Source organism: Heteronotia binoei, chromosome 11, assembly GCF_032191835.1.
Source record: "Heteronotia binoei isolate CCM8104 ecotype False Entrance Well chromosome 11, APGP_CSIRO_Hbin_v1, whole genome shotgun sequence".
In the NCBI taxonomy this organism is placed as follows: domain Eukaryota; kingdom Metazoa; phylum Chordata; class Lepidosauria; order Squamata; family Gekkonidae; genus Heteronotia; species Heteronotia binoei.
The window spans coordinates 60,890,116-60,903,894 of record NC_083233.1 but is presented as its reverse complement, the minus strand read 5'-3'; the positions used below and the strand labels follow the sequence as shown (position 1 = coordinate 60,903,894).

Below are 13,779 nucleotides of genomic sequence, written 5' to 3'. Positions count from 1 at the left end.
GTGGAGGGTTGGGTTCCTTTGGACAAAATTCAGCTGAGGGAAGTGTTAAACATCCCTGCCATCCCACTGACTCTTCACGGCAAATGGCCCCTTACCCCACATTAGAAGTACAACTAATGATGTATTGTTAAAACTGTATACATCCCCCAGAACAGAACAGGAAGGAGCCAAACAACTCCCATCTCATTAGACAGGAAGTAGGTACAAACTTGGGCCACTCTAATGATATGGGATTAGGGACATGGACACAGAATGAGGCTTAATGAGGTGTAGAATTGTGGAGGAGTGGCTGGGTTGGGTCTCTGTGCTTGAGTGAGAAGGATCAGAAAAAATATATACACATCTGTACTCAACAATTTCCTGCTTCACTTCATGCTACAGGTGCAAGGCTGGCAGAGGCTCTCTAAAATCATTTAATGCTAACAAATGTTCCCCTACAGGCCAAAGTGTGTTAAACTGGCATTAGATTAGTTGTTTGCTGCATTTCACACGTAATTTCAAGTGAATTTGGGGCACCACATCTGAGTGTCATCTCTCACAACTACGTTTTTCTACGAGAAATGGAAACAAACCGCAGGATCCTGCCAGAACCTCTTTCCTCTGCTTTCATCTTTGTAGAAGGGCTTCACGCTCTACCCATGACACAACCTGAAGTGTATTGTGTTGGTTGGCTGAATCTGGACCTGGCTATTGGTGAGACCACCTCTCCCCACAATGCTCCACCATGACAGATTTGCTTATTGGGGCAGGGTCTTTTGCAGGTGCCAACCTGCATGAGGGCAAAATCAACAAGTCCCTGTAAAGGTGCCTTCTCCATTGTGTGCCCCCACCCACCCCATGGAACAGGCTCCTTGAGGAGGTCAGAAAGGCTCCCTCTTGCCTGGCTTTCCACACACTATTCAAAACTGAATTATTCAAGAGGGCTTTTCTACACAGGTGATAAGAATTGCACTGTGCTAAATGATTCACACATTTTCTCAGATAAATTATTAAGGCACTGTGGTAATTACTTGCTGAACCTAGGACTCTACTATGGAATTTGCATCATTTAAAGCAAAGGTGTCAAACTCATGAGGGCTGGATCTTATATAAATGAGGCCTTGCTGGGCCGGGCCATGTGTGTCATACATTGTAATGCCAGGTAACAGAGATACAAACTTTATCAAGAACACAAAGATTTTTTAAAAGCTTAAAATAAAACATGCTTAAAATATTAGCACTCATAGGTATTAAAGGTGCTTTCTTTGTATCTCTCCTGTGTGATCCAGGGAACTGGCCAAAGCAAACTCTGTCTCTTTCCTTCCTTCCTTCCTCGGGAGACCAGAAGGGGAAGGAGCCTCAGCCAAAAGAAGGAAGAGACGCTTGACTCGGTAGTTGTGTTGTGCAACTGAGAGAGCCTGACAAAGAAAGCTATTCCTCCCCGCTTCCTCCCCAAGGGCGGAGCCTAAGCCAATGGAGAAAATAGAGGTTTTGCTCTGTAGCTCCTGTGTAATTGAGCAAGTCTGGCAAAGCAAGCTGTGACACAGAAGGAAACAAGACAGAGGGAGAAGAAAGTAGATGACAGTCAGTTGCTCGGGGGGGGGGGCCTGATACGAGCCCTCTGGGGGGCCTGATTTAGCGCTGGGGCTCCATGTTTGACACCCCTGATTTAAAGTGTCATGTTAGCTTTGCTTCAGTTGGTTCTACAGCTCTAATCCTATTGCCCTGTTGTATTGATTTACTTGGTGTAATCCAAGTGAGAAAAGCAAACAACCAGTTAATCAATATCGGAAGGATGTTGATGCCTGGGAGGAAGAAGTTGGAACAGAAGGGCTTTCTCTTCCAATGGGGAATTTCTCTGAATAAAGACACTCCAGCAATGGATCAAATTGAACTTTGTAGTTATACTTTTTTCCATCTCTGAGGACAAACAATATTGGAAGGATGTTGGTGCTTGGGAGGAGGAAGTGAGAACTGAAGGGCTTTCTCTCCTTGTGAGGAATCTCTCTGATTAAAGATGCTCCAGCCACAAATCAAACTGAGCTCTGTCGTTATACTTGGCTCCCCTCTCTGAGGACGAACGGAGAAAGTTTTTGTCTCAGTTCCTTCTTAGGTTTTACCACTGTGACACTTCCACGCACTACTATCATACCACATGCCACAGTAATAATTGGCCTCATCTCCAGGCTGAGTGTTTGTGATGGTTAAAGAGCCGACATTCCCAGAATCAGATGCTGTGAACCTGTCCGGGACCCCATCTCCCCTGCTATAACCTGCACACTGTATGTGACGGGGACTCTGTCCAGATCTCTGTTGAACCCAGCAGATATAGCTTTTGTCACTGCTGACAGTGCAGGAGAGTTTTACTGTTTCTCCAGGAGACACCGACTGTGAGGGAGACTGAGTCAAGGTTGGTTGTGAACTGGCACCTTTATGGAAAAGAAAAAGAAAAAAAAACCCGTGTGTTCACAAATAATTCCAGCTGCATTAAGTTCTTACTGTCAATCTAAAATAGGAATAGCTTTGCTGTAAACCCATCTAAAAGGAAAGCCCTGTACCCTTACCTGACCAGTAACTGAGAACTGTGAGGAGAATCAAGGCCCAGGCCATGGTGAGTCAAGAGTGAGTTTGAACGCTTGAGGGAAGCGGGTCACTAGCTGGGACCTTCCCCTTCTCCCTTAAAACCTCCTCAAGGACTGAGGAACAGCCCTGGCATGCAAATGACTTCACACTCATTCAGCTTTAATAGAAGCAGCACCCTTGCGATAAGGAGGTGCTGATGTCCTAGTCAGACCAATGGGACATCTGCAAATTTGCATGGCATTTCTACCTTAATACCTTTGCATAGGTGCAGAGCTGGATTAACAGTTTGGCAAAGTAGGCACTGGCCTTTGGGCTCTCATGCCTTTTGGGGCCCTGGGGCAGCTCCCCCCCCCCCACTTGCAGCCCTTCCAGCCTGCACACACTGCCAGCAACTGAGCCGCTCTTTGCCCGACTTGCCTGGTGTGGCTGCTGGCATTGTCTCCAAGTTTGCCTCTCTCTTCTTCTCCCCCACAGCTTTGTTAAAGGGGCTTTTGAGAAGGTGCCTGCAAGCTGCAGTGAGGGCCACAGGCAGCAGCATGAGTGCTCCAACTCTGAGTTAATTTGAAAGGGAGACCTCAAGATTTTGACTGCCTAGGGGTCTTCACAGGGTTTAATCCAGCTTCCCCCCCATCAGTCATTTTTTACCCTGCTTCAGACCCAGTTGGGGAAGAGGCACTATAAAAGCTGAATTTATGGAAGATGAGTTACCAAGGAGAAATGACTGACTAAGAGAGGGTTAGTGGTCTATTTCCCACCAGCCTCTCCTCTGTTGCAAAGGCCCCTTGAACAGCATCACAGGTAGATATGTGGACAATGTACTAATCAAGAGAGCACCTTCCAGTCTGGCAGTTTATTCTCAAACTTCCAAGGGTGTGTGTGTGGGGGGGGAGGCACATCTTCTCTTTAAAGATCAATACCCTGTGACATGTTACAGATCTCTGTTGAACCCAGCAGATGGTATTTTTGTCATTGCTGACAGTGCAGGAGAGTTTTACTGTTTGACCAGGAGACACCGACTGTGAGGGAGGCTGAGTCAGGGTTGGTTGCGAAGTGGCACCTTTAGGAAAGAGAAAAATTGAAATACGTATCCTTGATTCATTTTCTAATGTTGCAAATGCCACTATGCTCTCATTTTAAATGCAAAATTCAAACAGATTTGTTGTTGCATCTGGAAATTAGACAGGAATCCAGAGCAGGTCCACTCAGAATCCTGCTATGCTATGGGGTCTATGCTATGAGGTTTACTCCCAGGAAAGGATTCTTAGAATTGCACTTAATACTCACCTAAACAGTAACTGAGTAATGCGAGGAGACACAGGGCCCAGGCCATGGCTAGAAGCAAAATCTGGCAAATGTGCATCTAGCAAGGGCATCTTCCTTCTTTCTTAAAACCCCCAGGATCTGCAGAGGAGCCGTGTCATGCAAATCTCTTTACATCCATTGGCTTTACTAGAAACACCACACCTTTATTGAGGACATGTGACTTCTAGCCAGGCCAGTGATCAGAAGATGATTTCTGCGAAGTTTTATCCCTGCTTGAAACTCTCCTTGCTTCGTCATTGACAAATTGTCAAGCACCAAAGAGGTGAGGCACTTGCACAAATCAAAGTGGTGAAGGCTGCAGCCAACTGAAGGTAGACTCTTGTTCCTTCAAAGGGACACCTGTAGGGTATTTTGGTTGGAAGACGCTGCAGTAGGGTTGCCAAGTCCAATTCAAGAAATATCTGGGGACTTTGGGGGTGGAGCCAGGAGACATTGGGAGTGGAGCCAGAAGCAAGGTTGTGACAAGCAAAATTGAACTCTGAAGGGAGTTCTGGCCCTCACATTTAAAGGGACTGCACACCTTTTAAATGCCTTCCCTCCATTGGAAATAATGAAAGATAGGGGCACCTTCTTTGGGGGGTCATAGAATTGAACCCCCTGGTCCGATCTTTTTGAAACATGGAGGATATTTTGGGGAGAGGCACTGGATGCTATGCTGAAAATCTGGTGCCTATATCTCAAAAAACAACCCACCCAGAGCCCCAGATACCCATGCATCAATTCTCCATTATACCCTATGATATAACCCCAAAGCGGGGAGAGGGCCTCCAGACTGGGGGATCCCCTGCCCCCCACCTGGGGATTGGCAGCCCTAAGCTGCAGCAGGCAGGGCAGGCAGCAGGTAGGAGGCAGAGGGATGGATCCTTCCCAGGCTCGCCAAGTCTCACTCTTAACTTCTCCCAGCAATGTGTTCTCCTCTCCCCTCGTCAGGCTTTTCTTCACAAGCAGCAGCAGGAGGGAAGAGAGGGTTGCCAGCTCATGGCTGGGAACTACATTGATATTTTGAGGTTGGAGCCTGAGGAGGATGCGTTTTAGTGAGGGGAAGGACTTCTATGCGGTATAATGCTGTAGTCTGCAGCTTCCAAAGTGGTCATTTTCACCAGATGAGCTGATCTCTGTGGCCTGGAGATCAGTTGGAATCCCAGGAGATCTCCAGCCAACACCTGGAGGTTGGCCACCCTGGGACGGAGTATATGAACCCTCACCTTTGTTAGGAAGAGTTAACCCAAGGGTCATTTTGTAGAAAAAGAGGTGCCAGAGCTCATTAGCACAAACACTCTATAACCCCTCAAAAGAACAGCAGTCTAGCTCGCTTCCCCCGAGCCCTGCCGCCATAAGCCTCAAGGGGGCTCATTTTGCGGCATCTCCCGGCGGGAGGGTGGCACCCGCACGGGACACATATCAAATGAAAGAGGGGGCGCAGGGCTATCAGAAACAGCCAGCGGAGGGAGTCGCGAGACCACCCCACTGGGGGATCCACACCCCGAAAGTGATGAAGGTGGCGCAGATAGAGCCAACAGAGCAAACAGGACAAAATAAATAGGCTGCATTATGCAGCACAGTTGAGAAAGTGCCTTATCCCATATACTGATGAAGTAAATACAGGATCTGAGAACAAAATTGCACCAGAAGACACAAACACAAAGCTCCCTTACACTGAATCAGTGCTTGGGTCCACCAAAGTCAGTATTGTCCACTCCAGTCACAAACACAAAGCTCCCTTACACTGAATCAGTGCTTGGGTCCACCAAAGTCAGTATTGTCACATAAGAACATAAGAGAAGCCATGTTGGATCAGGCCAATGGCCCATCCAGTCCAACACTCTGCGTCACATAAGAACATAACAGAAGCCCTGTTGGATCAGGCCAGTGGCCCATCCAGTCCAACACTCTGCGTCACATAAGAACATAAGAGAAGCCCTGTTGGATCAGGCCAGTGGCCCATCCAGTCCAACACTCTGCGTCACATAAGAACATAACAGAAGCCCTGTTGGATCAGGCCAGTGGCCCATCCAGTCCAACACTCTGCGTCACATAAGAACGTAAGAGAAGCCCTGTTGGATGAGGCCAGTGGCCCATCCAGTCCAACACTCTGCGTCACATAAGTAAGTAAGAGAAGCCCTGTTGGATCAGGCCAGTGGCCCATCCAGTCCAACACTCTCCATCACATAAGAACATAAGAGAAGCCCTGTTGGATCAGGCCAGTGGCCCATTCAGTCCAACACTCTGTGTCACATAAGAACATAAGGAGGGAGGGAGCGAGGGAGGGAAGGAAGGAAGGAAGGAAGGAAGGAAGGAAGGAAGGAAGGAAGAAAGGAAGGAAGGAGGGAGGGAGGGAAGGGAGGGAAGGGAGGGAAGGAAGGAAGGAAGAAAGGAAGGAAGGAAGAAAGGAAGGAAGGAAGGAAGGAGGGAGGGAGGGAGGGAAGGAAGGGAGGAGGGAGGGAAGGGAAGAAGGAAAGAAGGAAGGAAGGGAGGGAGGGAGGGAGGGAAGGAAGAAAGGAAGGAAGGAAGGAAGGGAGGGAGGGAGGGAGGGAGGGAGGAGGGAGGGAGGGAAGGAAGGGAGGAGGGAGGGAGGGAAGGAAGGGAGGGAAGGAAGGAAGAAAGGAAGGAAGGAAGGAAGAAAGGGAGGAGGGAGGGAAGGAAGGAAGGGAGGAGGGAGGGAAAGAAGGAAGGGAGGGAGGAGGGAGGGAGGGAGGGAAGGAAGGAAGGGAGGGAAGGAAGGAAGGAAGGAAGGAAGGAAGGAAGGAAGGAAGAAAGGAAGGAAGGAAGGAAGGGAGGGGGGAGGGAGGGAAGGAAGGAAGACCGCCCCCTCCCGCCAGCCCCCCCCGCTTTCGGCCCCCACCCTCCCTGCTTACCTTCTTCCAGGGCGGGTGATGGCCTCTCCTCCCGGCAGCTGGTGCTGCTGGCGAGGCTGGCAGCGGCTGCGGAGGCCGGGGACGGCCTCCGCTGGTCTCTGGAGGACCTCCAACGACCAGCGCCGGCCTCTCCGCGGCCTCCGCGGGTCGGCGCTGGTCGCTGGAGGCCCTCCAGAGTCTCTGGAAGGCCTTCCGGGACCAGCACCGGCTGCTGCGCGGCCTCTCCGCGGCCTCCGCTGGTCGCTGGAGGCCCTCCAGAGTCTCTGGAGGGCCTCCAGCGACCAGCGGAGGCCGCGGAGAGGCCTTCGCTGGTCGGCGCTGGTCCCGGAAGGCCCTCCAGAGTCTCTGGAAGGCCTTCCGGGACCAGTGCCGGCTGCTCCGCGGCCTCTCCGCGGCCTCCGCTGGTCGCTGGAGGCCCTCCAGAGTCTCTGGAGGGCCTCCAGCGACCAGCGGAGGCCGCGGAGAGGCCTTCGCTGGTCGGCGCTGGTCCCAGAAGGCCCTCCAGAGTCTCTGGAAGGCCTTCCGGGACCAGCGCCGGTTGCTCCGCGGCCTCTCCGCGGCCTCCGCTGGTCTCTGGAGGGCCTCCAGTGACCAGCGGAGGCCGCGGAGAGGCCTTCGCTGGTCGGCGCTGGTCCCGGAAGGCCCTCCAGAGTCTCTAGAAGGCCTTCCGGGACCAGCGCCGGCTGCTCCGCGGCCTCTCCGCGGCCTCCGCTGGTTGCTGGAGACCCTCCAGAGTCTCTGGAGGGCCTCCAGCGACCAGCGGAGGCCGCGGAGAGGCCTTCGCTGGTCGGCGCTGGTCCCGGAAGGCCCTCCAGAGTCTCTGGAAGGCCTTCCGGGACCAGCGCCGGCTGCTCAGCGGCCTCCAGCGCCGGCTGCTCCGCGGCCTCCTCCTCTCCGCGGAGAGGCCTTCGCTGGTCGGCGCTGGTCCCGGAAGGCCCTCCAGAGTCTCTGGAAGGCCTTCCGGGACCAGCGCCGGCTGCTCTGCGGCCTCTCCGCAGCCTCTGCTGGTCGCTGGAGGGCCTCCAGCGACCAGCGGAGGCCGCGGAGAGGCCTTCGCTGGTCTGCGCTGGTCCCAGAAGGCCCTCCAGAGTCTCTGGAAGGCCTTCCGGGACCAGCGCCGGCTGCTCCGCGGCCTCTCCGCGGCCTCCGCTGGTCGCTGGAGGCCCTCCAGAGTCTCTGGAGGGCTTCCAGCGACCAGCAGAGGCCGCGGAGAGGCCTCCGCCACCGCCGCCGGGCACCGCGCGCGGGCGGGGAAGGCAGCGAGTGAGAGAGGGAGCGTCCCTGCGTGTGAGCAGGGGCCCTGCGCGTGTGCAGGGGCCCTGCGCACGCGCAGGGATGCTCCCTCCCTCACTCGCCGCCTTCCCCGCCGGCGCCCGCGGCCCACCGCCTCCGGGGCTGGCTAAACCGGGACCTCTAAATGGTCCTGGTATAGCCAGCCCGGGAGGCGGGAATAGGGGGCCAGAACCGGGACATTCCCGGGCGCCCGGGACGGTCTGGCCACCCTACAAACCTTCTATTCTCAATGTTTAGTCTGGTACCTTGTGGTCAAGTTTTCATATCCCAAGCAGGAGGGGCTGGAGCAGCTGGGTACCTGTTTTCTATTTAAATAACCACCCTCTGCAGCAAAGTATCCTCCCACCATTTTGGAAGGTTTAGCAAATATGAGCAATTTTGAGTTGAACAGGGGGCTAATCGTGCTTCAGGTATTTTGATACACTTTTGCTGCATTTTATCTGTTTTCAGAACTGAGAATAGGTTTCAAAAGACTCTAGGCTTGTACCAGACAGCTACTTGGATCCACTGATGAGCATGTGGAAACATAGACAGTGCAATTCTGCTTGCAGCCTCCTCCATATATCTTATTGTGCCCTAAAAGTGTTTGCACACTTGTATAAGCAGGAAAAAAGTGTTGTATAAGCAGGAAAAAAGTTTGGAATATGCTATGTTTAACTTAGTTACAAGGCTATAAGGTTTCAAAAGTCAGGATACACAAGGATCTTGACAGGCTGCAAAATTGGGCTAAAACAAATACAATGAATTTTAATGGGGATAGATATAATGTTCTGCATTTAGGTAGGAAAATTCAAATGCAGAATTATAGGATGGGGAGACTTGTCTTGGCAGTAGTATGTGCAAAAGGATCTAGGGATCTTAGTGGACTGTACACTGAACGTGAGTCAGCAGTGTGATATAGTAGCTAAAAGGGCAAGTGGAATTTTGGGCGATATCAACAGAAGTAAATTGTCCAGATCATATGAAGTGATGGTGGTCTTTCCTTACACATCCAAGGAAATGCTGATTGCCACTTTGGGGGTCAGGCAGCAATTTTCCTCCAGGGCAGTTTGGAGAGGGATCTTAGAGATTTTTTTGCCATCTTCTAATGTGGAACAGATGTCACTGGCGTGGTGGTGGAGGTATTTGTGAATTTCCTGCATTGTGCAGGGGCTGGACCTAGATGACCCTGGAAGTCCCTTTCAACTCTATGTTTCTAAGAGTTACATCAAATTGTAGGACTGTAGTAAACAATGGCTGGGATCTAGTGATGAGCAAGACAGTATCTGAGGAAGTGAGCTTGCACAGAAAAGCTCATACCTTGAATAAAATTTTGTTAGTCTTAAAGGTACCACTAGACTCAAACTTTGTTCTGCTGCTTCAGACCAACATGGCTGTGCGCCTGAATCTATAGACCAGGGCTGTCAAACATGCAGCCTGAAGGTCAGATTAGGCCCCTAGAGGGATCCTATCAGGTCCAGGAGCAACTCACTATCATCTTGCTTCTTTCTGTATCACAGCTTGCTTTGCCAGGCTTGATCAATTGTACAGGAGCTACATAGCAAAGCCTCTATTTTCTCCATTGGCTGACCAGCATATGAAGCAACTTATGTACAAAAGTTCACAATGCCCAGCCATTTCATGTTTTCTCCTGGGTCTTAGGCTGAGAGCATTGACCATGAGATTTCTGCAATCAAAAGTAGGTTTGCAACTTACAGATACACACTTGAACAACACCTGAACAGCCTATTCAAGATTGCCACAGCACAGACATCATCTCCAGAGTTTGATGCAATAATTCAGAGGAAGAGGTGTCAGTTTCAGAAACTGTTTAATAAAATAATGCAAAAGTGCTAATCTTTTAAGCAAGTTTTTTTTCTAAAAAAAATTAATTGTGTTTGTCTGTGTCCTTTATAAAGTTTACATACGCACTGATATTACATTTTATTACATACATGGCCCAGCCCGACAAGGTCACATTTATATCAGATCCAGCCCTCGTAACAAATGAGTTCGACACTCCTGTTATAGATTGTATAGTTTTGCTTGCACTCTCCTCTATGTGTCTTATCATACCCTAAAAGTGTTTGCGCAACATGTTTCATAAGCAGGAAGACATTTTAGGATCTGTAATGTTTAACTTAACAATGTTTTTTATATTCCACCCCCCCCCCCCCCCCAAGAAAGTACTGCTTGTGCAAGGACTCTAGTGCATGAGGAAATCTTCCAGTGGCTCCAAGCCAGTGTCCTTGTGTATTACTAATGCATGGATTGGGGTGGAAGGGACCTCCATACATTGAGCTGAATGTTTGCATAGAGGTTATGCATGTAAAAGGGGGATTAAGGATCTCTGTTTTGCAAGAATCACACATTCTAGCTTAATTTTTTTTAAATATAGATTTTAGACCAAAATCCTAGCAACTCATCCAGACGTTTTTTAAAAGGATGTCTAGAACTGAGAGGAAGGGGTTCCTGTCCAGATGTTAGCCTTGCAGTTCTAGATAATGCAGCATCTGGATTGATGGGTGCAAGCAACTGCTGAGTCAGTGAGACTGGAAACAGACAGATAACTTGTACCTCATCAAAGGGGCAGCAGGAAATAGAAATATGGGTGGAACATTAATGATCTATTCATTTCTATTCTGCCTTTCCTCTAAGGGGTTCAGGATGAGCCCCTCACTTCCTTTTGATTTTCACAACCCTTTGAGATAGGTTAAGCTAAGAGAGAGACAGACAGACAGATAGACAGAGGCAGAGAGAGACTGGCTCACACCTAAGTGACCCTTTGAATTAAGATTCCCTAATGCCAGTCTGCCGTACTAAATATATACTGAGATTGGTAGAGGCTAAGTGAGGTACAAAGTTGCATCAGGTTGACAGGGTTTCATCTCTGTGCTTGAAGGAGCATGAAAGACCGGAAAAATAATAATTTTTTAACGAAACAATTTTCTGCTTCATTTCATGCCACAGGTGCAGGTCTGGAAAGGGTGGTCTATGATAATTTAACTCTAGCATGGAACAACGTCTCCCCCTGCAGGCCAAATAGGGGAGAACAGCAAGCATCCCTTATGGTGTTTACTCCATTCACACACACAAGATTAGGTCTTTTCAGTCCTGCCTCCTACCTCATGTACCAGGAAGGCACTCTGTGTTTCTTAATATGTACAGTCAACATTCTGTGTGAACAGGGCCATGCTTGTATTTTTCCACCTTTGGCACATGCAAATAAAATAACCACAAAATAATCTGGGTTTCCTATCTCATAAACCAAAGCAGGAAAATACGCCTGTTGACTATATCACACAAAGTGTTAAGTGCAAGTATCAGGAGGAAAACTTGAAGCATGCTTTCCTGGTACAAAAGGTTGGAGTCCTAAAATCATAATGACTGACATTTCTGTCAAGGAATTCAAGGAAATGACTGTTGAACTGAGCAGTTATAAAAACCATCCCATTTGGAATTAGAATCAAAGGAATTATTTTTTGTATACCTCGTAGATATTAATTACTTTTATTTATTTATTGTTATTTATAGTCCACCTTTCTCACTGGGACTCAAGGTTGAAATTGTTGGTATGGTTGGTTCCCCTCTCTGAGGAGAAGGACAGAGTGTTTTTGTCTCAGTTCCTCATCAGATTTTACCATAGTGGAACACCCCAGGACTGCTCTGCCACATGTAGCAGTAATAATCTGCCTCATCTTCAGGCTGGATGTTTGTGATGGTTAAAGAGCCGACGTTCCCAGAATCAGAGGCCGTGAACCTGTCTGGGATGCCATTTCCCCTGTGATAACCAGCACACTGTATATAGCGAGGACCCTGTCCAGATCTCTGTTGGGCCCAGCAGACAGTATTTTTGTTACTGCTGACAGTGCAGGATACTTTTACCATTTGGCCAGGAGACACAGACTGTGAGGAAGGCTGAGTCAAAATTGGCTGTGGAGTGGCACCTTAATGAAAAAGAAAGAAAAACTTGTGAATTTCATGCCAACTCAAATATTCCAGCAATATTATGTTCTTGTTTTATGCTTAAAATATGCAGTTTTCTTTTCAGCCTATGTCAAATTAGACTTCTACACACTTACCAGAGCAGTAACTCAGAAGTGTAAAGAGAAACAAGGCCCAGGCCATGGTGAGAGCCAAGAGTGAGTTTGAATTTGTGAGGCAAAGATGTCACTAGCTGGGACCTTCCCATTCTTTCTTAAAATCTCAAAGAATTGAAGAATGACCCAGTAATGCAAATTTCTTCACACCCATTGGCTTTTCTAGAACTGGCATACTTCTAATAAGGAGAAGTGAACTCCAATCAGGACACTGGCCAGAGAACAGATTTGCATGACATTTTGATCATGGCATAGAAGTTTTGTGACTTTGTGGAGCACGCTTTGTTTCTATCATCAGCCAGCTTATATACAGACACGAGGAACTGTAAAATTTGAGTATGGCTAAGTTGGGTCTCTATGTCTGAGTGGACAGCAGGGAACCGGGGAAAAAAATACACATATATTCATTTATACTTAACAATTTGCTGCAAATCTGGCAAGCACTCTCCAAAAATATTTAATACTAACAAAAGAGGGGGGAATGGAGTAACATCTCCTCCTCCGGGCTGAAGTGAGAAGAGCCAACATTAGGAAAACAATGGCATTTCATGCACAAACCACTGAAAACAAGGGTTGGAGCCGGAGTTGAACACTGAGAGCGTTTTCGCACTGACCTTAATCGGGAGCAACGTCCCTCTTCACCGCGCAGCGTCTGCGCGGATTTCGCACTAATTGCTCCACAGAACCCGGAAGAGCCGCAAAGTCCCACGGCTTTTGCGGCACAAATGTAAACTGGCCAAAAACCAAAGGCAACTGGGTTTGCCAACCTCCAGGTGGGGCATGGAGATCTCCTGCTTTTACAACTGATCTCCAGCTGGTAAAGATCAGCTCCCCTGGATAAAATGGCTGCTTAGAAGGGAGGACTCTATGGCATTGTACCATGCTGAGGCCCTTCCCCTCCCCAAACCCTGCCCTCTTCTGGGTCCACCCTCAAAATCTACAGGTATTTTCCAGCACAGGCCTAGCAACCCTAAAGGCAACTCTCCCATATATAGTATTTTTCCTACAGCTGACTCAAAAAAGGCTATGACATATTTTAACACCATGCTGTATTCCTTTACTCCACAGCTAAGTTTAACTGGTGAACTTGCTTTCTGAGGGGTGATGTGCTCAGAGTTAATGTGTCAGATGTTCCTGCTTTGGAGAAGAGATTTGGGCCAGTTAGGCTTCTGTTCTCCCCTTCTACAGTTTAAGCACCATTGAGTGCAGACACAATTAAGCTCTGAAATCAAACTGACCTCTCTAACCTAGGAAGGATGTGAATGCTTTTTTCTCAGGTCAACAGATGCATTCGGTATAAACAACGTGGCATGTAAACTTGTCCCCCTCCCCACAGCACAGTAATTCTCTGCCTCATCTTCAGCCTGAATGTTAGTGATGGTTCAAGAGCCCACGGTGCCAGAGGTGGACTCAGCAAACCCAGATGGGATCCCTTCTTCATGGGTGCCACAAAGGACTAGGAAGTAAGGGGCCTGACAAAGTCTTTGCTGTTCCCAGTGTAAATTGCACAAGACCCAATGTGATGATGTCACTTCCGTATGATCTCATCATCACTTTGGAGACATCTCTGCACAAAGACACTGTTTGGGGGCAGGGCTTCCCCTGCTGGCCAGCTGGCTGGCAGAAGGCAGAAGCAAAAAAAAAAAAAAAAATCAGGGGAATCCCCG

At 49.0% G+C, this 13,779-nt stretch overlaps 1 gene segment (V, D, J or C); it reads right to left on the bottom strand.

The window, feature by feature from the left end:
- Positions 1–2,088: 2,088 nt before the first annotated feature.
- LOC132579005 (immunoglobulin lambda variable 3-1-like) lies at positions 2,089–2,589 on the bottom strand. The segment is given in 2 exon segments: positions 2,089–2,408; positions 2,544–2,589. Coding segments are annotated over 2 exon segments (366 nt in total).
- Positions 2,590–13,779: the final 11,190 nt, after the last annotated feature.